This window comes from Poecilia reticulata, chromosome 15 (assembly GCF_904066995.2).
Source record: "Poecilia reticulata chromosome 15, P_reticulata-male-v2, whole genome shotgun sequence".
Taxonomy (NCBI): Eukaryota; Metazoa; Chordata; class Actinopteri; order Cyprinodontiformes; family Poeciliidae; genus Poecilia; species Poecilia reticulata.
In genome coordinates, this window is record NC_088844.1 from 31,392,934 (window position 1) to 31,417,799 (window position 24,866).

Here is a 24,866-nt window from a genome sequence, read left to right on the forward strand (position 1 = left end):
AGCATAGCAACAGCCAGTCGGTCGTCTTCTACTGCTGCTGAACAGCTTCAAGCAGGACGAACCATTTCATGCAGATCCGGGGGGTTCAGGGCAAATGCAGATGTGTGTTTTTTGGTCTGGGAGGGGTGACATTTAATTTTTACTGCTAAAATCAATTTTAGTAAACACAATATAATGAATTTTGTAAATGACAGGGCCCCATTTTTTTAAATTACTAAGTTGTGTAGGGCCCCCTGTTGGTCACAGGCCCTTGTCATAACTGTCCCCCCTATAGGCGCCCCAGGCCACCGTACAGGTACTAGGTTTTTACCTCAGAGTGAGACCTCCTGTTCTGGGTTAAAATGAGGCGCTGATGTTCACCTGGATCTGTGAAATCTGCCCGGCAACAGACTTAACTCTCAGTGACGACACAAAGGAAAGAAAAAAACAACTTTATTTGTAAAAAAGCAAACATGGCAGCCGACACCGTCTGTCTCTGGACGTTATGACATCACATGCTCCAGAACGCCCTGGCGAATCAGCTGCTCACATTTCCACCGCGGCAGGAAGTGCTGTGAACAAAAACCACTTCCTGTCAGGATGAGTCAGAACACGGGCCTCCTGTTCAAGCAGCTGCACTCCCCGTACTCCCAGTTACATCCCATTAAAGCACCAGCAGGACCGTCGTCATAGCAACTGTCGTGCTTCTCTCATCACCAACATGGAGTCTGTTCTCACCTGGCTGTTCTTCTTCAGCAGGATCACCGTTCCGTCGTCGATCTCAAACTCACCGTGGTCCTTCAGGCACCTGACCTGGAAGTGCACAGGGAGGTCAGTGGGGCCAGGCTGCAGGTCAGAGGTCAGAGGTCAGACTCACCTGGATGTAGAGGCTCTTTGGAGGCTTCATGTCCTGCGTGACGTCCAGTCCCTCCTGTCCTCCAATGGACCGCATGAAGGAGGCCAGGGACTTTTTATACTGGCCAAACCACTGCACCTGAACACACCACGCACACAGGTGCTCTCAGCCTTCAGGTGAGCCAGCAGAAACCCCCAACAGGAAGTGATGTCACTGACCTCCTCTGCAGACATGTGGAAGCGGACGTTGGCGGGCAGAACGCTGCCGTACTCCCAGCGCAGCGCGCGGATCCTCAGCAGACGGTCGTACCTGCAAACACAGGTCAAAGGTCAGCATCAGAGGTCACAGGACCGGCAGGTCACATGACTGGGCGGAGTTACAGGTAGGCCACGACGCAGCGCTGGTTCCTCAGCAGGCAGCAGTGGCGCAGCTTGATGGAGGGGATGAGGTCAGCGCGGCCGGCGGCCTTCGCCTCCGACCTGCAGAAGACGGAGAGGTCAGGAGGTCAGACGGAGCGCAACCGGTTCTGGTACCAGAGCAACCAGTTCTGGACCGGTACCAGGGAATGGTTCCCTTAAAGGGCCAGTATTATATTTTATAGCACAATCGGTAACTGTGTCGCTGTTATATTATTGTTTTTATATCAAATATGACCTAAAAGGAATTTGACTTCCTGTCTTTACGCCTTTTAGCCCTTTAACTCAGTGGTTCCCAAACTACGGCCCGCGGGCCGCATCCGGCCCGCCTCCACATTTGGTCCGGCCCTCTAAACAATACCAGAGAGCATCAGATTTTTTTTTCATATGCCGTATTTTCCGGACCGGATCCGCTTGGAACCATGCGGCTTATATGTGGATTTTCCTTCCACCACCAGGGGGCTCTTTACCAGGAAGTGAACCATTGGAAGTCAAAATGGGAAATTAAAGAAGAAAGCGCCCATTAAAACGGAATTAAGTTTTAATAGGGAATAGATGAATGTTGTTGATCAGTTAAATAGCATTGAGGGGAAAAAGAAGATTTGTTGTTTTTTAAATAATACTGGGATCATTATGAGAATTTGAGGATCCAGCAGGTGGCAGTAGAGCAACAATATGGATGAAAGCTGCTGTTGAAATCTAAAGAAGAAGAAATCACGTTAACCAGTTTTCGTTTTCTTTCTAACTATGAATCAGTTCTGTGTTGTGTTTCACTGTAAAATGTAAATGTTAAATAAAGAGTAAAAAAAACAGACATTCATCTATCTACCTGAGACAAATAGAAAAGAAGAAGAAAAAATAAAGAAAAGCAAAGACGTCTTTGCCAGAGCAAATGTGATGTGTTCCTCCTGTGTAGAGTTTTATAGTAAAGGCGTATTATAATTTATTCAATGAGGCGTATCTCTGCTCATCCAACCAGCAGCTGTCTCTCTGACCCTCTTTAAAGTTAGAAACTTCCTGCAATTTGTTTCCCAGATCAAACACCATTTGTCTCCATTATCTAAACACAGTGGAAGCTGGAGCTTCTGATTGTTTCCCACTCAGACAAACAGCAGATCAAAGATCTGAGCAAACCATCTGCTGTAACCAGAGGCAACATAAAGGTCAATAGGTTATTAATCTGAAAACTACAATTAGGCTATTTCAATCGTATTAATATTTAAAACTAGCATGTGTTAAATGTATTACTCACACATCAGCCTGGTTCTGCTCGTACAGAGCCTCCATCTCCTGCAGAACCTGCCGCAGTCCGTCCTCCTGGAACCGATCAATCCATCATTCATCCTCATATTGATGAAACTGATCAATCAGGTGATGGATCCGCCTCTCTGAACTAGAAATGTCTTTATAGACACGATCAACTCTTAAACCGATAAACTGCTTCAGCAGTTCCGTTTCAGTTAGAAACCTGATGCTGGGTGTATTGTGGAGCGCAGGGGTTCAGCACAACCCACAAATGGAGGCCTTAGTCCTCGATGCGGCCGTCGCAGGTTCGATTCCCGACCTGGTGACCTTTGCTGCATGTCTTCCTTTCTCTCATGACCCTTTCCTGTCAATTCACTATGAATTGAAGGCCATGGAGCCTTTATTTTAAATAATCTGATATTAACGTTACCGTGCTCATTGTTTTGATAACATTACTATTATACCAGCTGAAATCCGCGGTCAAACCGGACGGTTTCTGGGCGGAGTTCCAGCTGGATCCACCCGGGATACTCACGTTGAAGGCGGGCAGCTGGCCGTCGCTCACCCGGTGCAGCTCCCGGATCAGCTCGATGGCTTTTTCACAGAACATCCTGGAGCTCAGAACCGGCTGACTGACCCGGAGAGCCGAGAAGCAGCTTCGCGGTAAAATGCTTTGTTGTGGTCACATGACTCGGTGACGTAATTCTCCGGAAGCCGCGGAGGGACAAATGGAAGCGATGTGGTGAAACAGGCCAGTGACGTTTACCGGGTAGGATTCCTAATTTATCGGGGATTTATTGATGATTTACGGACGTTTTGTTGTTGTTGCTGATGTTTCTCAATGAAAAAAATCAGTTTAGCTCCGAGATCAATCACTTCACCTGCGTCAGTACTTCCGGTTCACGGCACGTTAAAACCAATTCAAATTCGATCAAATCTTGTTTCAGTTCATAAATTAAACCTCGTTCAGCCGAACCCAACAGAACCAACCGGTTTGAGGTTCGTTATGAACGTTTTACTGGTCCGTCACGTGATCACCTGTTTCAGGAAGCGGGTCAACAAACTGAACCTGTGGACCAGGTGTGATTCACCATGGCAACGGGAGGAAATGTGAAGGCCGAATGGGCCAAAACAATTAGAAATGGTACTGAAGAAAATCAAAACATGCGAAACAATAAAAGCAACAAAGTTAGAGTCTTAAAGCTGAAACATAAATTTTATTTGCTCCTGATTGGTCGGCTTTATGGTGGCGAGCAGCTGCTCTTTGAGCTGTGAACACTGGGGGGAGCTGCTGAGTCAGCCTGGAGACTGCGTCTCTGAAGGTCAAAGTTCAGCGGACAGCTGACCTCCTGTTGACCCGCAGGAGTTCTGGGTGATGAACAGGTTTTATTTTACTTCCTGCTTTATCAGCGTCTAGCCGAGATTTAATCATATTTACATTATAACATGCTTTTAATCTGAAAACCTACCTGCTGTATTTACAGCCTCAGAGAGGCGTTCAGGGACACACGGTAAAACAGAAACCTTCTGGCTGTTTCAGGATAACAACAGGAACCGTCTGAGGAAGATCTGGAGTGGCGTTGTTCTCTGAAGGTGTCATGAAGATTTTAAAAGGAAATAAACTTTATAAAAACAGTTTAAATATTTCTGACGCAAACTGTTTAAACGCGTCACATATCATTTATTTAGCTTATTTATTAAATTACATTCATGTTTCATATCTTAATTTGTTTCAATGAGCGTTAAATTCACTAAAATTTCCGAGTTGCGCATGAACGCAGCGCTGGTTTTGTTTTGGAAGCCGTTGTTCCGACGCTTCCCCAGGGACCGTGGAGGCAACACCGCTTTGGCCACGTGGTCTGCAGTCTGCCTCCTGATTGGCTGCGGCAGCTTCGGCACTGATCAGCTGTGCTCTGCGGATGTCAGTGCGGTTCCAGCGGGCGCTCGGTCTGACTCCCGCCGCCTCTCAGCGCTCCCACGCCGGCCAGAACGAGGACTCCTCACCTCGGACCGGCCCCGCTTTTCGGTCACCTTCCCCCGGGTAACGAGCCGTCTCTCTGCCGCTTCCAGTGATGCGGAGGCGGAGCTCCCTGACCGCGGAGAAGGACAGCGACCCGGAGCTGAAGCAGCGACCCGGCAGAGCGGCGGCGCATCCGGCGACCCGAGGCCGACAGGGCCCGGGAGAGGAGCCGGGGATGGGGAAGAGACCGTTCAGGAGGTGGGCACCGGGGAAACAGGTGGGGGAGGGGGAAGAGACCGTTCAGGAGGTGGGCACCGGGGAAACAGGTGGGGGAGGGGCAAGAGACCGTTCAGGAGGTGGGCACCGGGGAAACAGGTGGGGGAGGGGAGTTTAAGTAAAATGGTGAAAAATATAAACTGAATAATTAAATAAAAAGATTAAAATCTTTAAGGTTTTAAAGTTTGGGTGGGACGTCAGAGGACAAAGAGACTGTCTCTGACAAAGAGACTGGACAGACTGGTTCCAGTGAGACTGTTGAGCTGGTTGGACTGGATTTAGAGACACCAGAGGACATTGAGAGACACCAGGGGACATTTAGAGACAGGTGGACATTTAGAGACACCAGAGGACATTTAGAGACACCAGAGGACATTTGGGGACATTTAGAGACACCAGGGGACATTTGGGGACATTTAGAGACACCAGGGGACATTGAGAGACACCAGAGGACATTGAGAGACACCAGGGGACGTTTAGAGACACCAGAGGACATTGAGAGACACCAGAGGACATTTAGAGACACCAGAGGACATTTAGAGACACCAGAGGACATTGAGAGACACTAGAGGACATTGAGAGACACCAGGGGACGTTTAGAGACAGGAGGACATGTTTCTAAGTCTTGATGTTGACACTGAGCGCGCTCAGACCAAAGATGCGGTTCTGAGCTGATTTGGACCATCTGGACCGGGCCTGCCGGTTCTGTCCAGACGGAGCTGTGACCTCAGCGGCTCAGGAGGTCACGTGATCTTCCTCCTCCTCTTCCTCCTGAAGCTGATCTCAGGTCAGACCAGGACACTGCAGAACCTTCTGGATGAACCTGACCCGGTTCTGGTTGGTTCTGCTCAGTGGAGCCGGGCCCGGGCTGCTCAGGTCCAGATGTTCTGACCCGGTGCAGGAAGTGAAACTGAGAGCAGCAGCTTCACCTTCACTGGGACAGGAAGTGACCTCAGAGCAGAACAGGAAGTCTGGAGTCTGACTCGGCGTCATGTGACCGCTTGGCCCGCCCCCTGCCGGGAACCCCCAGTCCAGAACCAACTAGAAGGTTCTGATGTGGACGGGTCAGGCCCGGTTCTGATATCCTCTGGTTGAAGACGGACCAGAACCTCCAGAACCTTTAACCTCAGTAAGATGCAGCCGGTTCTGGTGGCCGAGGGTCTTCATCCAACCAGAACCTTCCATCAGCTGTGACCCAGTAAATCCCCCTCATTGTTCTGGAGTCCATCAGAACCGGTTCTGACTGGTATCAGTCGGGCAGCAGGGATCAGAACCTGTGTGGTTCTGTTTGGACCTGATGAAACATTCAGCTGCTGGCCGGCTCGGCTTACTGGTTCTGTTTACCAGGTCAGACGGGTCGGGCCCAGTACGGGTTCAGGTGACCTGCTGTTGGATCCGAACAGAACCGCTGGGTTCTGTTCGGTCCAGAAACTCTTTCTGGGCAAACCAGATGTTTTAGCATTGATGTCGTCATCATGATCCTCCCACTGGACCGGTCCAGAACCAGGACCGGTCCAGAACCAGACCCAGTCCAGAACCAGACCCGGTCCAGAACCAGACCCAATCCAGAACCTGACCCGGTCCAGAACCAGACCTGAACCATACCCGGTCCAGAACCAGACCCGGTCCAGTACCAGGCCCGGTCCAGAACCAGACCCGGTCCAGAACCAGACCCGGTCCAGAACCAGACCCAGTCCAGAACCAGTCCAGAACCAGACCCGGTCCAGAACCAGACCCGGTCCAGAACCAGACCCGGTCCTCCTCAGCACCATCCTGCTGATCTTTCTGTCTTCCTCCATGAATTATTGATCTGTTCTGAGCGCGCTCAGTCTGGGTCGGGTTTCACCGGGTCGCTCCATCAGAACCATCTGAGCCGACTGGCCTGAGACAAAGATTGTGTCTGAGGAGAGATGCTCCACTCTGTCCGGCTGCATCTGTGTGCTGAGCAGTGATTGGCTGAGGCTGGACGCGTCCTGATTGGTCGGCTGATGTTGGCTGTTCTCTCCTCAGGCTGGGGCTGCTGGGAAAGATAAAGAGGATGATGATGGTGCTGCTCGTTGTCTACGTCTCCATCCCCTTCATCATCAAGCTCTTCCCCTCCATCCAGGCCAAACTCGTCTTCCTCAACTTCGGTGAGTTTCGGTTGGACTTGAACTGAGCTCCGATTGGCCGGTTCCAGGCTGCATGGCAGCCAACAGGGGGCGATGTGGGACAGATGTCTGGATCAGCATGAAGCCGCGTTCCATTTAGTGGAAGCTTTACCCAGCATGCACTGCTCCAGGATGGGGCGCGGCCTTCATCGATGCTGCTGTTCATCCATCTGGTGAACTGCTTCCCGTTTCCTGTGTTGCCTTCAGGCAACGTGGGACATCAGAGTTCTGCAGCTTCAGCTGAGCAGAACCAATCAGAACCTGCTTCTCATAACGCAGAACAAACGGACCAATGGCGAGCTGCAGAGACGTCATGTGACCTGCCTGTGCTTTTTGTTCCAGTCAGGGTGCCGTACTTCATCGACCTGAAGCGACCTCTGGATCAGGGGCTGAACCACACGCACAACCTGTACCTGGAGCCGGAGGCGGGCCTGAAGATCGGAGTCTGGTACCAGAACCACACAGAACCGCACAGAACCTACAGAACCTACAGAACCACACAGAACTGCTCAGAACCTACAGATTTGATCAGTTTTTAAATCAGAGAAATCTAAACTGAGTTGATATAAATTATATATTATTATTATTATTATTATTATTATTATTATTATTATTATTATATATAATATAAAGTTGCTTCTCTGGAAAATCAGTTTAATTAAATTAAAAACCTGCTGAAAGTAAAAACAGTAAAAATAAGAATAAAATGATGCGGTGATGTCACAGTGTGTAAATATTCAGATTTAAAATATAAATACTGAATATTCTGTTGCACAATTAAACAAAACAGTCAATGTAGATGAAAGTTTTTAAAAGTCAATAAATTTTCTACCTATTTTATAATTTGTGTCAAAGTTAATTTATAGGTTTTTATCTAAATTCACAGATGTTCAAATTGGCCTAAAAAGCTTCTTACAGTTTAATAAATCTGACATGTCGTAGCAGGAACCCGACCTGGGTTCTGTTCTCACCTGAACAATGTCTTTAGGATTTGATTAGGCCGCTGACTGACCGTTTCTGCCAGGAACATATTAACGTGACGCTGAGAGATGAAGCTCCACCTGATGATGACGACGGGACGTTTTCAGATACTTCCTGGATCTGAGCTTGGATTCAGAAATCTGCTTTTAGTTTATAGTTTCAGTTTGTGTCTACAGGAGACGTCCCAGTTGGTCACCAGTTGGTCTCCAAATGGTCACCAGTTGGTCTCGAAATGGTCTCCAGTTGGTCCCAGTTGGTCTCCAAATGGTCTCCAGTTGGTCCCAGTTGGTCTCCAAATGGTCACCAGTTGGTCCAGTTGGTCTCCAAATGGTCACCAGTTGGTCTCGAAATGGTCTCCAGTTGGTCCCCAGTTGGTCTCCAAATGGTCACCAGTTGGTCTCCAATGGTCTCCAGTTGGTCTCCAGTTGGTCCCCAGTTGGTCCCCAGTTGGTCTCCAGTTGGTCCCAGTTGGTCTCCAAATGGTCTCCAGTTGGTCTCCAATGGTCAATTGGTCTCCAAATGGTCACCAGTTGGTCTCCAAATGGTCTCCAGTTGGTCTCCAGTTGGTCCCCAGTTGGTCCCCAGTTGGTCTCCATTGGTCCCAGTTGGTCTCCAAATGGTCTCCCAGTTGGTCTCCAAATGTCACCAGTTGGTCTCCAAATGGTCACCAGTTGGTCTCGAAATGGTCCTCCAGTTGGTCCCAGTTGGTCTCCAAATGGTCTCCAGTTGGTCTCCAAATGGTCTCCAGTTGGTCCCAGATGGTCTCCAAATGGTCCCCAGTTGGTCTCGAATTGGTCTCCAGTTGGTCCCCAGTTGGTCACCAATTGGTCCCCAGTTGGTCTCCAAATGGTCTCCAGTGGTCTCCATTGGTCCCCAGTTGGTATCCAATTGGTCTCCAGTTGGTCCCAGTTGGTCTCCAAATGGTCTCCAGTTGGTCTCCAGTTGGTCACCAGTTGGTCTCCAATTGGTCCCCAGTTGGTCTCCAAATGGTCTCCAGTTGGTCTCCAGTTGGTCCCCAGTTGGTCCCAGTTGGTCTCCAGTTGGTCCCAGTTGGTCTCCAAATGGTCTCCAGTTGGTCTCCAAATGGTCTCCAGTTGGTCTCCAAATGGTCACCAGTTGGTCTCCAGTTGGTCCCAGTTGGTCTCCAAATGGTCACCAGTTGATCCCAGTTGGTCACCAGTTGGTCCCAGTTGGTCACCAGTTGGTCTCCAAATGTTCACCAGTTGATCCCAGTTGGTCACCAGTTGATCCCAACTGGTCCCAGTTGGTCACCAGTTGGTCTCCAAATGGTCTCCAGTTGATCCCAGTTGGTCTCCAAATGGTCTTCAGTTGGTCCCAGTTGGTCTCCAAATGGTCACCAGTTGATCCAGTTGGTCACCAGTTGGTCCCAGTTGGTCTCCAAATGGTCTCCAGTTGGTCTCCAAATGGTCTCCAGTTGGTCCCAGTTGGTCTCCAAATGGTCTCCAGTTGGTCTCCAAATGGTCACCAGTTGGTCTCGAAATGGTCTCCAGTTGGTCCCAGTTGGTCTCCAAATGGTCTCCAGTTGGTCTCCAAATGGTCACCAGTTGGTCTCGAAATGGTCTCCATTGGTCCCCAGTTGGTCTCCAAATGGTCACCAGTTTGGTCTCCAAATGGTCTCCAGTTGGTCTCCAGTTGGTCCCCAGTTGGTCTCCAGTTGGTCCCAGTTGGTCACCAGTTGGTCCCAGTTGGTCTCCAAATGGTCTCCAGTTGGTCTCCAAATGGTCACCAGTTGGTCTCCAAATGGTCACCAGTTGGTCTCCAGTTGGTCCCCAGTTGGTCCCCAGTTGGTCTCAGTGGTCCCAGTTGGTCTCCAGTTGTCCCAGTTGGTCTCCAAATGGTCTCCAGTTGGTCTCCAAATGGTCTCCAGTTGGTCTCCAGTTGGTCCCCAGTTGGTCCCAGTTGGTCTCAGTTGGTCCCAGTTGGTCTCCAAATGGTCCCATTGGTCTCCAAATGGTCACCAGTTGGCCGTCCCAGTGTCCCCAGTGGTCTCCAGTTGGTCCCAGTTGGTCTCCAAATGGTCTCCAGTTGGTCTCCAAATGGTCACCAGTTGGTCTCCAAATGGTCACCAGTTGGTCTCCAGTTGGTCCCAGTTGGTCTCCAAATGGTCACCAGTTGATCCCAGTTGGTCACCAGTTGATCCCAACTGGTCCCAGTTGGTCACCAGTTGGTCTCCAAATGTTCACCAGTTGATCCCAGTTGGTCACCAGTTGATCCCAACTGGTCCCAGTTGGTCACCAGTTGGTCTCCAAATGGTCTCCAGTTGATCCCAGTTGGTCTCCAAATGGTCTTCAGTTGGTCCCAGTTGGTCTCCAAATGGTCACCAGTTGATCCCAGTTGGTCTCCAAATGGTCACCAGTTGATCCTAGTTGGTCACCAGTTGGTCATGAGTTGGTCCCAGTTGGTCCCAGTTGGTCTCCAAATGGTCCCCAGTTGGTCCCAGTTGGTCACCAGTTGATCCCAACTGGTCCCAGTTGGTCACCAGTTGGTCTCCAAATGATCTCCAGTTGGTCTCCAATGGTCTCCAGTTGGTCACCAGTTGATCCCAGTTGGTCTCCAAATGGTCTCCAGTTGGTCCCCAGTTGGTCTCCAAATGGTCTTCAGTTGGTCCCAGTTGGTCTCCAAATGGTCACCAGTTGATCCCAGTTGGTCACCAGTTGGTCACCAGTTGGTCTCCACATGGTCACCAGTTGATCCCAGTTGGTCCCCAGTTGGTCACCAGTTGGTCACCAGTTGGTCCCCAGTTGGTCACCAGTTGGTCTCCAAATGTTCACCAGTTGATCCCAGTTGGTCACCAGTTGATCCCAACTGGTCCCAGTTGGTCACCAGTTGGTCCCAGTTGGTCACCAGTTGGTCTCCGAATGTTCACCAGTTGATCCCAGTTGATCCCAACTGGTCCCAGTTGGTCCCCAGTTGGTCACCAGTTGGTCCCAGTTGGTCTCCAAATGTTCACCAGTTGATCCCAGTTGGTCACCAGTTGATCCCAACTAGTCCCAGTTGGTCACCAGTTGGTCACCAGTTGGTCTCCAAATGTTCACCAGTTGATCCCAGTTGGTCACCAGTTGATCCCAACTAGTCCCAGTTGATCCCAGTTGGTCACCAGTTGATCCCAACTAGTCCCAGTTGGTCACCAGTTGGTCCCCGGTTGGTCCCCGTTGGTCCCCCAATGTTCCCCAGTTGGTCCCAGTTTGTCCCCAGTTGGTCCCAAGTTGTCCCCAGTTGGTCACCAGTTGGTCCCAGTTGGTCCCAGTTGGTCACCAGTTGGTCACCAGTTGGTCCCAGTTGGTCACCAGTTGGTCACCAGTTGGTCCCAGTTGATCCCAGTTGGTCACCAGTTGGTCCCAGTTGTCACATTGGTCTCCAAATGGTCACCAGTTGATCCCAGTTGGTCACCAGTTGATCCCAACTGTCCGTTGGTCCCATGTCACAGTGGTCCCAGTGTCCCAGTTGGTCACCAGTTGGTCACCAGTTGGTCTCCAAATGTTCACCAGTTGATCCCAGTTGGTCACCAGTTGGTCCCCAGTTGATCCCAGTTGGTCACCAGTTGGTCACCAGTTGGTCCCAGTTGGTCCCCAGTTGGTCACCAGTTGGTCACCAGTTGGTCACCAGTTGATCCCAGTTGGTCACCTGTTGATCCCAACTGGTCCCAGTTGGTCACCAGTTGGTCCCAGTTGGTCACCAGTTGGTCTCCAAATGTTCACCAGTTGATCCCAGTTGGTCACCAGTTGATCCCAACTAGTCCCAGTTGGTCACCAGTTGGTCCCAGTTGGTCACCAGTTGGTCTCCAAATGTTCACCAGTTGATCCCAGTTGGTCACCAGTTGATCCCAGTTGGTCACCAGTTGATCCCAGTTGGTCACCAGTTGATCCCAACTGGTCACCAGTTGATCCCAACTGGTCCCAGTTGATCCCAGTTGGTCACCAGTTGGTCACGAGTTGTCCGTGGTCCCAGTGGTCACCAGTTGTCCCAGTTGGTCACCAGTTGGTCTCCAAATGGTCACCAGTTGATCCAGTTGGTCACCAGTTGATCCCAACTGGTCCCAGTTGGTCACCAGTTGGTCTCCAAATGATCTCCAGTTGGTCTCCAAATGGTCTTCAGTTGGTCACCAGTTGATCCCAGTTGGTCTCCAAATGGTCTCCAGTTGGTCCCCAGTTGGTCTCCAAATGGTCACCAGTTGATCCCAGTTGATCCCAGTTGGTCACCAGTTGGTCCCAGTTGGTCACCAGTTGGTCTCCACATGGTCACCAGTTGATCCCAGTTGGTCCCCAGTTGGTCACCAGTTGGTCACCAGTTGGTCCCAGTTGGTCACCAGTTGGTCTCCAAATGTTCACCAGTTTGATCCCAGTTGGCACCAGTTGATCCAACTGGTCCCAGTTGGTCACCAGTTGGTCCCAGTTGGTCACCAGTTGGTCTCCGAATGTTCACCAGTTGATCCCAGTTGATCCCAACTGGTCCCAGTTGGTCCCCAGTTGGTCACCAGTTGGTCCCAGTTGGTCCCCAAATGTTCCCCAGTGGATCCCAGTTGGTCACCAGTTGATCCCAACTAGTCCAGTTGGTCACCAGTTGGTCACCAGTTGGTCTCCAAATGTTCACCAGTTGATCCAGTTGTCACCAGTTGATCCCAACTAGTCCCAGTTGATCCCAGTTGGTCACCAGTTGATCCCAACTGGTCCCAGTTGGTCCCCAGTTGGTCACCAGTTGGTCTCCAAATGGTCACCAGTTGATCCCAGTTGGTCACCAGTTGATCCCAACTGGTCCCAGTTGGTCCCCAGTTGGTCACCAGTTGGTCCCAGTTGGTCACCAGTTGGTCTCCAAATGGTCTCCAGTTGGTCCCAGTTGGTCACCAGTTGGTCACCAGTTGGTCCCAGTTGATCCCAGTTGGTCACCAGTTGGTCACCAGTTGGTCCCAGTTGGTCACCAGTTGGTCTCCAAATGGTCACCAGTTGATCCCAGTTGGTCACCAGTTGATCCCAACTGGTCCCAGTTGGTCCCCAGTTGGTCCCCAGTTGGTCCCAGTTGGTCCCAGTTGGTCCCCAGTTGGTCACCAGTTGGTCTCCAAATGTTCACCAGTTGATCCCAGTTGGTCACCAGTTGGTCACCAGTTGATCCCAGTTGTCACCAGTTGGTCACAGTGGTCACCAGTTGGTCCCCAGTGGTCACCAGTGGTCACCAGTTGGTCCCAGTTGATCCCAGTTGGTCACCTGTTGATCCCAACTGGTCCCAGTTGGTCACCAGTTGGTCTCAGTTGGTCACCAGTTGGTCTCCAAATGTTCACCAGTTGATCCCAGTTGGTCACCAGTTGATCCCAACTGGTCCCAGTTGGTCACCAGTTGGTCCCAGTTGGTCACCAGTTGGTCTCCAAATGTTCACCAGTTGATCCCAGTTGGTCACCAGTTGATCCCAGTTGGTCACCAGTTGATCCCAACTGGTCCCAGTTGATCCCAACTGGTCCCAGTTGGTCACCAGTTGATCCCAGTTGGTCACCAGTTGATCCCAACTGGTCCCAGTTGGTCCCCAGTCGGTCTCCAGTTTTTCCAAAAGTTGATCTCTAGTTGGTCTTTGACTAGGCCAGTGTCCTGACTGAAGCCATCTGGTGTTTCAGGCACACGGTTCCCGCTCAGATGTGGAGAGACGCTCAGGGCAAAGATGGCGACTGGTTCCGCTCCACCTTTAGCTCTGCCCACCCCGTCATCCTCTATCTCCATGGCAACGCAGGGACCAGAGGCGGCGACCACCGGGTGCAGCTGTACAAGGTGATGAAGAGCTGAACGGCTCCTGATTGGCTGAGAGGAAACCACCTGACCCCTGTCTGTCTTCCTTCAGGTCCTCAGTTCACTGGGATACCATGTGGTGACCTTCGACTACAGAGGTCAGAGGTCACAGCACGGCGGACAGGAAGCACACTGAGCGGCTGCATTGAGTCTGACAGTTGTGTGTGTGTGTGTGTGTGTGTGTGTGTGTGTGTGTGTGTGTGTGTGTGTGTGTGTGTGTGTGACCGACCAGGGTGGGGCGACTCAGACGGATCACCATCAGAGAGAGGGATGACATCAGACGCTCTTTTCATGTATGATTGGCTGAGACAGAGGATGGAGAAAACTGTGCCGCTCTACATCTGGGGCCACTCTCTGGGAACCGGGTAACACACACACACACACACACACACACCTACACACACACACACACACACACACACACCTACACACACACACACACACACACACACACACACCTACACACACACACACCTACACACACACACAGTCGTACGCTACTATCCAACAGGGGACATTCCATTGACTTCCATTCATTTCTACAGCCTAACCCTAACCCTTTTCCTAACCCTAACAAAGTCAATTCACACCTTAGTCCTAACTGCAACCCCTGACCCTAAAACAGGGTCATTTCCAAGAGGGACCTACAAAATGTCCCTCTTCAACGGTGAGTCCCTGTTGGTCAGTGTAAAATGACACGCATGTCCCTGTTGGATAGTTACACATGAACACACACACACACACACACACACACACACACACACACACCTACACACACATCTACACAACACACCTACACACACACACACACACACACACCAGATATAAACCAGGTTCACACACTGTGCTGGTCCAGCTGGACCAGTTCTGATTGGTTCTGATTCTGGTTCCGGATGAACTTCCTGCTTCCAGCTGTTGGCTCCGCCCATGTGATCAAACCTAACCAATCAGAGCAGGGGGCGTGTCCTGCTGGTCCTCACAGAGACTGTAAACCTGATGAGTTCAAGGACCTAAATCTGAACTTTCTGTTTCAGAGTCGCAACGAACCTGGTGAGACGGCTGTCTGAGCGAGGTGAGACACACACACACACAGAGACACACACACACAGAGACACACACACACAGAGACACACACACACACAGACACACACACAGAGACACACACACACACACCCGAAACACACACACACAGAGACACACACACACAGAGACACACACACACAGAGACACACACACAGAGACACACACACACACACACACACCCTGAAACACACACACAGAGACACACACACACACGCCCGGAAACACACACCCACGGAGACACACACACACCCAGAGACACACACACACAGAGACACACACACACACAGAGACACACACACACAGAGACACACACACACACACACCCTGAAACACACACACAGAGACACACACACACACACACCCTGAAACACACACCCGACTCACACACACGCAGAGACACACACACACACACTCACACACACACACCCCGACACACACACACACACACAGAGACACACACACACACAGAGACAACACACACAGAGACACACACACACAGAGACACACACACACACCTGAAACACACACACACGCACACACAGAGACACACAACACACACACCCAGAACACACACACCCAGAAACACACACACACACAGACACACCCAGACACACACACACACAGAAACACACACACCCTGAAACACACACACACACGCACACACACACACACACACCCAGAAACACACACACAGACACACACACCCAGACTACACACACACCCTGAAACACACACACAGAGACACACACCCTGAAACACACACAGACACACACCCCTGAACACACACAACCCAGACTCACACACAGCTCTCTGTGACGCCGTCTTCCTGTCTGAACAGGAAGTCCTCCTGACGCTCTCATCCTGGAGTCTCCGTTCACCAACATCAGAGAGGAGGCCAGGAGCCACCCGTTCTCCATGGTAACCACAGGCCCGCCCTGGCTCCGGGCCCAGCAGGTGGTCTCAGTGTGTGTGTGTGTTTCAGGTGTCGCTTCCTGCCGGCTTCGACTGGTTCTTTCTGGACTCCATCACCGCCAACAACCGCTTCGCCAGCGACGAGAGTAGGTTTGACCCGGTTAGCCGGTTCTGGAGCTTTGTCTGTGTCTGAATGCTTGAGCGGCTCCAGAACCTGTGGGTCGGGTCCGGTCGGACCGATCCGGTTCGGTTCAGCGGCGGCCCCTGATGGCGGCCGCAGGAAGTGCTGGTTGTCATGGTTACTGTCTGGTTTCAGTGTGGACCACATTTCCTGTCCGGTTCTGATTCTACACGCCGAGGACGACGGAGTGGTACCGTTCCATCTGGGCAAAAAGGTACGAGGTCCAAATAGGTCAGAACTTCACAGGCTGGAACTCTGACCAGATGATTTGGTTAGGACGTTTACGGAGAAATGATCAGGTAGAAAGTTTAGGAACTGGAATGATCTGCAGTTCCTCTGAACAGTTCCTCTGAACAGTGAACAGTTCCTCTGAACAGTGAACAGTTCCTCTGAACAGTGAACAGTTCCTCTGAACAGTGAACAGTTCCTCTGAACAGTGAACAGTTCCTCTGAACAGTGAACAGTTCCTCTGAACAGTGAACAGTTCCTCTGAACAGTTCCTCTGAACAGTGAACAGTTCCTCTGAACAGTGAACAGTTCCTCTGAACAGTTCCTCTGAACAGTGAACAGTTCCTCTGAACAGTGAACAGTTCCTCTGAACAGTGAACAGTTCCTCTGAACAGTTCCTCTGAACAGTGAACAGTTCCTCTGAACAGTGAACAGTTCCTCTGAACAGTGAACAGTTCCTCTGAACAGTTCCTCTGAACAGTGAACAGTTCCTCTGAACAGTGAACAGTTCCTCTGAACAGTGAACAGTTCCTCTGAACAGTTCCTCTGAACAGTGAAGTTCCTGACAGTGAACAGTTCTGAACAGTGAACAGTTCCTCTGATCAGTGAACAGTTCCTCTGATCAGTGAACAGTTCCTCTGAACAGTGAACAGTTCCTCTGAACAGTTCCTCTGAACAGTTCCTCTGAACAGTGAACAGTTCCTCTGATCAGTGAACAGTTCCTCTGAACAGTGAACAGTGAACAGTTCCTCTGAACAGTTCCTCTGCGCCCTGCAGCTCTACAGTCTGGCGTCTCGCTCCAGCAGCCTCGGTGGCCGTAAGGTTCAGTTCGTGGCGTTCCCAGCGGCTCTCGCCTTCAGACACAAGTTCATCTACAGGAGCCCGGAGCTGCCAAACATCCTCAGGTAGGTTCTGATCCCATCCCGAGGGTTTGACTGGACCCGGATTCTGTTTGGTTCTGACCCGTTCTGATTGGTTCCAGTGACTTCCTGGGAGCGGCTCACCCCGCCGTGGCGTGACGGCGGCTCGTCCTCATGGTCTGAACATTCCTGTTAGCATTCCCAACATCCCCGCTGACGGTACGCCTACCACGGTTACCACGGCTACCACGGTTACCATGGTTACCACGGTGACCGTGTCCGTGGGCTGCAGAGCGGAGGTTTTGTTTCTCGCATGGTTCGTTCCTCCTCACCATCGCAGGAAACTGTTTCCTGTTCTGACTTGAAATATGAATTAAATCTGGTTTTATGTAGCTGAGCCTCCTTCACTGACCTCTGGGTGGTTCTGGTTCTGGTTGAACCGGACCTCATCATCCTCCAGAACCTCCGATGTTCAGCAGATTCTCTCCTCTCAACAGTTCTGGTTCTGCAGGATTGAAGAAGCCGGTCCGGTTCTGGTACCGATTGCGCAGCAGCAGGAAACAGGAAGTGATGTCACTCTTCCTGGATGTAGCTAACCTGAACCCGACTGGTGCTGGTCTTCAACTGTTTGACCCGGGTGTGCATGCTTATGCTATCCACCTATATGGAGCTAACTGTTAGCTTAGCATTTATCCTTTATGCTAACTTTGACAGCATTTAGCCCTCTTAGTTTCCCTTAAATGAATTATTCATTAATTTACTGTTTTGGTATCAGCTGCTAAAAATTCTTCCAGTAGTTAGACGGGTATATTCGTGCTCTTATTTTGAAGGGATTGACACAGTTCTGTTTCCTTATCTCACATAGCAAACAGGAAGTAAACAAAAGAACAAATCAAGAATACAATCAGAATGTTTAACAAATACGCTAGCTACTAGCATTTTAGCTTCTGCTAAACGCCATATTGACGCAGCGAACTAATGTTCATGACTGCTGCTTCAGGATTAGCGCAGCTAGCTTTTTAGCTAGCAGTCCCACCACTGGTTTGGTGCGTTGGCCTTGACAACCTGACGGTTCTTCATGCTGAAGCTCAGAACTTTTTCTGATTTGGTCCCAAACGGACTGAAGGTTCTAAGCTGTCTGCTGGTACTGGTTCTGCTTGGGAACTGGCAGAACCAGTGAACCTGTAAAACCTGACCAGAACCAGTCAGATTTCATGACAGGTTCATGAGTCCAGAACCTGTGGAGGCTCTGGACCTCAGTTTGACCCCAGATTCTGGAGTCAAACTAAGCAGAACCACACAGAACCTTTGTTCTAGTCTAAAAAGTAATTTTATTCTACTGGACCAATCAGAACATGTTCTGGAGAGTTCTTCCTCTCTGTCACCAACAGCGGTTCTGGCCGGATCGGATTCAAACTGTGCACTGATGCATTCTGGGAAAACCCGACTACACAATGTGACAACGCCCTGGTTTGTGTTCAGTTTATTTTATTATTTCAACAAAATTATAAGCAGGAACAGAGAGAAGCAAAGTTCAGCCGAGCGGTTCTGATCCGTCCGGAGGGAAATCTACCGTCTCTGGATCTAGGTTCTCTGTGAAAATGGGTCAACGAATCAGAGCTGAAAGACGATCTCTGATTGGCCAGCTTCCAGCCATTTTCAGGCTGGAAACTTTAGAAATGTAATAAATGTTTGTTTCATAATCAACTCTGATCTGAATGATTGTAAGTATAAGTTTGATTTCACAGATTTAATGTGTGTGTGTGTGTGTGTGTGGCGGAGGGGGGGGGGGGCTTTGGGTCAAATGTAGAACTGCTCAGCGTTTATGTTTCGGATTGTTCCTGAAAGCATCACCGGATCCTCCTGCTGAACGTGAACAGGTTTGCAGACCCCGCAGCGCCCCCTGCAGGCTCCTCCCCTAATGGCCTGGGAACAAACACTGGGACCGGATGGAGCCCGGAAACAGGAAGTGATGCAGTTTATCCAGCAGAGGGCAGCGCGCGCTCACACACTACCGTTTGTAAAGTTACCCAGTCAAAAATTAACTGAATTAAAATGATAATTTAATCTGCAATGAGATGAAAACATGAGGCAGAGTTATTAATTCACTGATTTGGCTTAAAACCAAATACTTAAATATTTAAAGAGAAATATTTAACTTGCTAATAAACAATTTAGCTAGTTAACTCATTAGGTTGCTAATGTTTAGCTCTGAACAAGCGGAATATTTGCTGATAAACTGAATAACATGGTGAAAATATGACTTTGAAAAAGTGAAACTTATTGCAGCTAATTTTTGACTTAACTTTACAAACTACAGCTTGTACCCATCAAACTCACTAATCACACCAAAAGCTATCACAAAACGGAAACATGCTTTTAAAAAAAGTTAAATACACTGCTCAAAAAAATACAGGGAACATTTAAACAACACAATATAACTGCAAGTAAATCAAACTGTCCACTTAGGAAGCAGCACTGATTGACTCTACGAGGGTCAATCAGTGCTGCTTCCCAAGTGGACAGTTTGATTCCACAGAAGTTTGATTTACTTGCAGTTATATTGTGTTGTTTAAGTTTTCCCTTTATTTTTTTGAGCAGTATATTTATGTGACATATAAAATGTCCTAGATGAATAACAAATAACCGGAGAGGTTATTATGGTTTCAGGACCGCAGCTAGCTAGCTGGGTTGTCCACTTCCGGTTGTCCACTTCCGGTTCTCTAATTCAGGGGAGACAAACTTCCATACTACACTCTCTAACGGCTATTCAAGAAACTTTAGTTATTAGCATTTAATAAAAAACAGCAACAACAATCAGAGGCGCTGCTCTGCTTTAGTCTAACCTGAATTAAAACCTGCAAGCTGGTGTTGGAATAAAACAATGTTAACTGGTTTAACTGGTCTAACTGGTTTAACTGGTCTAACTGGTCTAACTGGTCTAACTGGTTTAACTGGTCTAACTGGTTTAACTGGTCTAACTGGTTTAACTGGTATGGAACGATGTGTGTCCCAAAATGTGCAAACAAAATAAATAGGAAAAAATCCTAATAAGGTCAAATACATGACCGCGGCTTATGGCTCAGAAATAAACCCCAATACTGGGTCGATTCTGGAGGGAAACCCAGTGGGTCAGAACCGGGTCAAAGGCACTGCTACTGAATACATGGACAACAGAAAAAATATTCTAATGTTTATGAAACAGAAATAATGTTATTCCCGAACAGAACCGGGAGAACGTTCTCTGACTGTCGGATCAACGGTTCAGAAGTGAACCGTACGGATCGGACCTGGACGGTTCGGAACCGAACCGAGCGGTTCTGGTCTCAAACTGATCATCAGAACTTTAGAGATTAAATCAAATGAGATCTAAAAGACGAGATTTAAAATAAAAACCCTGGACGTCGGTGGGGGACAGACAGCTGGACGTGGACCACCGGTGGGGACAGACAGCTGATGTGGACCAGAGCCCAGGTTTCTCCGCTGGGCCTCCAGAGGCGGCCCGAGGAGCGGCGGGCTCCGGGAGGAGCGAGCCGTCCAGGTGGAGCGGGAAAACACGGAGCTCCGCCCACTGGGGAGGAGGGCGGGGCTAAAAGTGGATTGTGAAACAAAGACCGAGAAACACAGGAAGAGGTCTCACTCTGCTGGTTTTTCTCGTTTGTCTTTTAATCCCGAGTTTAAACGGATCTACATCTTAGTAACTCCAAAGAAAGATGGTTAATGAGCTGAACTTATGGAGCCATTTCCAGTCATTATGACCAACATTGATCCCAGTTGGAACAATTGATCCCATTAGAAGCGTCTATGTTGGACATCCAACCGTCTCTACTGCACACATTTCTGCTTATATACGATCAAATCTACAACCTTGATGGTAATAAATGCTTATTTTGTGGAAAGAACATAGAAAAAATAAATTGTGTTTTCTACAAAGCTAAAAAAACAAAAACCCATCAAATATATATGAAATAAGGTGGATCAAACAAAACATAAAACTTCCTGAATCTGTGTATAGATATAAAATATCTGGTTATTATAGAAAAACCAAACTCAGTGGTAATCTATGATCAACATTTTGTCTGGTGAAATTCTTTATTCGCCAGCAGAAGCACTAGCTCTGCTCTTTAACATCTTATCTTCCTGTGGCCCATACAGACGCTGACAGAGCAGCTGGCGTGTTGGACAGGAAATCAGCATTTACCTTTAAAAGCAGGTGATCAGATGCTGGTGACTCGCAGGAATCGACCTGCTGCTGTTTCAGTTTTGCTTCAGTTCGTTTTGGATAGTTATTGTTGATGGAAAGTTGTTTTTGTTTTGTTAGGAAAGGAGAGTTTCTATTGTCCGGCCCTCTGGCTAGTTTTAAACAGGGACCATGGCTGTTTTATTTAGAGCAGCGTTTCTCCCCCCTGGTCCTCAGGCCCCCTGTCCTGCAGGTGTTTCCCTTCTGAAACACCTGGATTGTATCTCTGGGTGATTATCAGGCTTCTGCAGCACCTGATGGATCAGCGGTTCTGGAGCAGAGGCTCATCTAGAACATGCACAGCAGGGGGCCTGAGGACCAGGGGGGGAAACTGATCTAGATTGAGACCAGTGGAAGTTTTTATTTTATTTTCTTTGCTGTTTTCACCAGGATTTGTGTGTTTTTGTTGGGGAACCTTTAGGTCAGGGTCCAAAGTGGGTCCAGGAGGCATCCTGCATGTTTTAGTTCTCTTCCTAGTGATAATAATAACCTCCTCAGCAGGTCAAAGGTCAATGTTCCCTTTAGGCTTCATAACGAGCCTCATTTGATCCAGGTGTGTTAAACCAGGGAGAGAATAAAACATGCAGGAGCCTCCAGGACCCACTTTGGACCCTGACTTAGGTTTATTTATTTATATTTTCCTTATTATTCCTCCCCTAACAGTCTAATTTAATTTAATTAGGTTTTAACTATTTTCAGCTTTAAGGTTCCCAGGATCAGCAAAGACTTTTAATGTGGTCATTTCTGTACAATAAAATAAATGGACTACATTTAAACTCTGTAATCTGTTAATCTTTTTACAAACTTACCTGTGTGGTCTGGTAAAAAGGAGGATCTAAGGTTAAAGCTTCATTCTAAAACACGTATTTCTTCTTTCTGGTGTTTTTACTTCACGTTCATTAAATGATGTAAACTCTTATTTATAGATTTGCACATTGCCATACTAGTTTGGAAATGTTTTGGTAAATAAAGTTAAAAAATAAAATGTGGGATCAAATCCTGAGCGTAAAGGAGATGTTGATGAGGTCAGAGGTCAAACCGGGTTAGAACCCGACCGGAACCGCAGCTGGAAGTCATCTGACCGTCATCTGCTCAGAGTGACTCATCTCCTCTAAGAGCAGCTGTGACTCTGTGCGTCATGACGTCAGCGGCAGCGCGTCAACCGGCCTTTCAGAATAAAGCGCCTGTCTGTCAGATGTTCAGGGTTTCGGGTCCGGACGAACTTCCAGCGCGGTTCCGAGTCCAGGTGAGTCAGTCCGTTCGGAACCGCTCCAGGTAAAACGCGTCACGTGATCCCAGCTGGTTCTGGTTGGCGGTTTTGACGTGTTTTTGTCCGCAGTAAGGAGTCGTTTCCGAACCGGATCGGTTCTGATCTGATCAATACGTGAACGTAGTTTTACCTAAACCACAGTAAACATTATCCGTCCAAGAAAGTATTTGGTAAAAAGGCGATCCAAGTACTGAGAGTAACGCATCAGAACTTCCATCATTTAATATTTGAAAATGACGTCATCACCAGACGAATACGAAGTTTTGTGTTAAAGTTGGGAATCATTTTCTCCAAATCAGTTTCTTTCATTATAAAACTTAAGAAACGAAGCAGAAAGCAGCTGGTGAATTTTGGGTTAAAACATTTTGTTCTTCATCCAGTGAGCAGCAGTAAAAATAATAAACTATAAAATTACTCAAATAAAAGTATATGGTAATGTAGTAAAAATAAAAAGTTTTTCCCCCCTGAAAAGTTACTGAAGTAAAGGTTTCTCTGGGTTATGTAACCCAGTAACGCTTCGGTTCTGGTTGAGCAGCTGGTTCGATTTATTTATTTCGGCACCATCAGCTTATAACATAAAACTTACAGTGAAACTTTCAGTGACCACGAAGAATTACAGGCTATTAAACCCATCAGTGATGGAGAAGCATCGTTCTGTCTTCACTCAGCATGAGGTCCACTGACTGAGCTAGCATTGAAGCTACCGGTCTGAGCTAGCATTGAAGCTACCGGTCTGAGCTAGCATTGAAGCTACCGGTCTGAGCTAGCTTTGAAGCTACCGGTCTGAGCTAGCTTTGAAGCTACCGGTCTGAGCTAGCTTTGAAGCTAACGGTCTGAGCTAGCTTTGAAGCTACCGGTCTGAGCTAGCATTGAAGCTACCGGTCTGAGCTAGCTTTGAAGCTATATTCAGGCTAACAGCATCACAGCATCAAGGTTAAAGTTCCCACCATGATGATCTGATCAGGATTTACCAATAAATCAGATAAATCTGATCATCAGCTGAACGAGCAGCGAGGATGAGGGGGGCTAAGAATCAAAGATGGCCGCTTCTCGCTCTGAGCTGGGACGAATGTGAAAACTGAAATAATTAGAATCTAATCCTGCAGCAGCCAGAATAAATCAATCTGAGCTCTGAACTTTATGTGTAGTCCGGAGCGGACTGGTTCTGGTTCTGGTTCTGCTGACGGCCATGTTGTTTCTCTCAGAATGTCGACGACGTCTCAGAAACACCGCAACTTTGTATCGGAGCCAATGGCGGACAAGCCGGTCATGGCGCTGGCCGGGATCGGAGACAGACTGGGCCACAGCCTGACGGAGCAGGGCTACGATAAGGTAGAACCCGAAGGAACCGCCGACCCGTTCCAGCCTCCAGGGGGCGCTGCGGCTCCAACAGGCACTGCATGAGCCTTTTGTTTAAGATGTAAAGGTCTGACCTGGTTCTGGTTCTGAGTCATCAGTGCCTGCAGGGATCAGAACCAGGACTGGATCAGGTCCAAATGGGTCAGCCCTGAGCAGAACCTCTGACCCGACTCGGTTCTGTTTCCAGGCCTACGTGGTTTTGGGTCAGTTCCTGTTGCTGAGGAAAGACACAGAGCTGTTCTGCTATTGGTTGAAGGACGTCACCGCAGCCAATAGAAAGCAGGCTGATGACTGCGCCCAATGCCTGAAGGACTGGTGCGACGCCTTCCTGTGAGGAGGCCCCGCCCCTTCCGAGGGCCCGCCCCTTCCACGGAGGCCCCGCCCCTTCCGAGGGCCAGCCCCTTCCCCGGAGGCCCCGCCCCTTCCGAGGGCCCGCCCCTTCCACGGAGGCCCCGCCCCTTCCGAGGGCCAGCCCCTTCCACGGAGGCCCCGCCCCTCAAGAGGCCCCGCCCCTTCCACGGAGGCCCCGCCCCTCCAGTTCCCGCTCTGCGTTGCTTTTCTGAGCTGCCAGATTTTCTCCTCCTTATTCTGTAAATGTTTGTCATTAAATCTCTTTGCCCAGATGTTTGTCTGATTCCCGGTTTGCCGTTTGCCAGAGCTGCAGGTTCAGCAGGTGAGGGGTTCCCTGACAGGTTTGGATCAGAGAGAGCGGACTGACGGTTCTGGAGCTCCTCCTTCGACCCCAGAACCTTCCAGATCAGGGGTCTCCCAGTCCCATCCTCACGGGCTGCATCTCTGCTCCAACACGTCTGAGTTCCCTCAGCAGCGTTCATTGGTTCCTGCAAAGCATGGCAGGAAGCTGCTGCTCTACCACAATTTGCAGTCTCTATGATTATATGCTTCTTCCACACACAAGTGGTACGAAAACGTCTGTCCCGGGAAGGAAGCTGCTACTTTTAGAATGGAGTTAAAATGGCCACATAAAGGCTGGGTGTCTCATAAGGATATGAGTCTGTCTGACACACACACAGCACAGTGGATTAATGACTTTAACTTCCCCTCACGGCCACCAATATCACCC

General features: G+C 49.2%; 3 protein-coding genes across 3 annotated transcripts; 2 read left to right on the forward strand and 1 right to left on the reverse strand.

Moving 5' to 3' along the window:
- Window positions 1-415: 415 nt before the first annotated feature.
- On the reverse strand, window positions 416-3,251 carry LOC103477398 (GINS complex subunit 1 (Psf1 homolog)). The gene is made up of 7 exons (XM_008430498.3): window positions 3,032-3,251; window positions 2,504-2,568; window positions 1,216-1,314; window positions 1,054-1,144; window positions 857-973; window positions 718-792; window positions 416-551 (listed from the first exon to the last, which is right to left on the reverse strand). Exons 1-7 carry the CDS (start codon window positions 3,104-3,106, stop codon window positions 483-485), a joined length of 591 nt encoding a protein of 196 aa, XP_008428720.1. The 5' UTR covers window positions 3,107-3,251; the 3' UTR covers window positions 416-482.
- A 1,036-nt stretch (window positions 3,252-4,287) lies between these two features.
- Window positions 4,288-17,191, forward strand: LOC145555057 (lysophosphatidylserine lipase ABHD12-like). Its single transcript, XM_081616246.1, has 12 exons — window positions 4,288-4,714; window positions 6,743-6,864; window positions 7,225-7,330; window positions 13,484-13,634; window positions 13,705-13,750; window positions 13,885-14,017; window positions 14,687-14,724; window positions 15,574-15,653; window positions 15,718-15,797; window positions 15,964-16,042; window positions 16,834-16,961; window positions 17,039-17,191. The coding sequence occupies exons 1-12, from the start codon at window positions 4,569-4,571 to the stop codon at window positions 17,073-17,075; spliced, it is 1,146 nt and encodes a 381-aa protein (XP_081472372.1). The 5' UTR covers window positions 4,288-4,568; the 3' UTR covers window positions 17,076-17,191.
- A 5,069-nt stretch (window positions 17,192-22,260) lies between these two features.
- LOC103477399 (barrier-to-autointegration factor A-like) lies at window positions 22,261-24,408 on the forward strand. Its single transcript, XM_081616410.1, has 4 exons — window positions 22,261-22,402; window positions 23,632-23,758; window positions 23,973-24,137; window positions 24,232-24,408. Exons 2-3 carry the CDS (start codon window positions 23,633-23,635, stop codon window positions 24,117-24,119), a joined length of 273 nt encoding a protein of 90 aa, XP_081472536.1. The 5' UTR covers window positions 22,261-22,402; window position 23,632; the 3' UTR covers window positions 24,120-24,137; window positions 24,232-24,408.
- The last annotated feature ends 458 nt before the right edge of the window (window positions 24,409-24,866 follow it).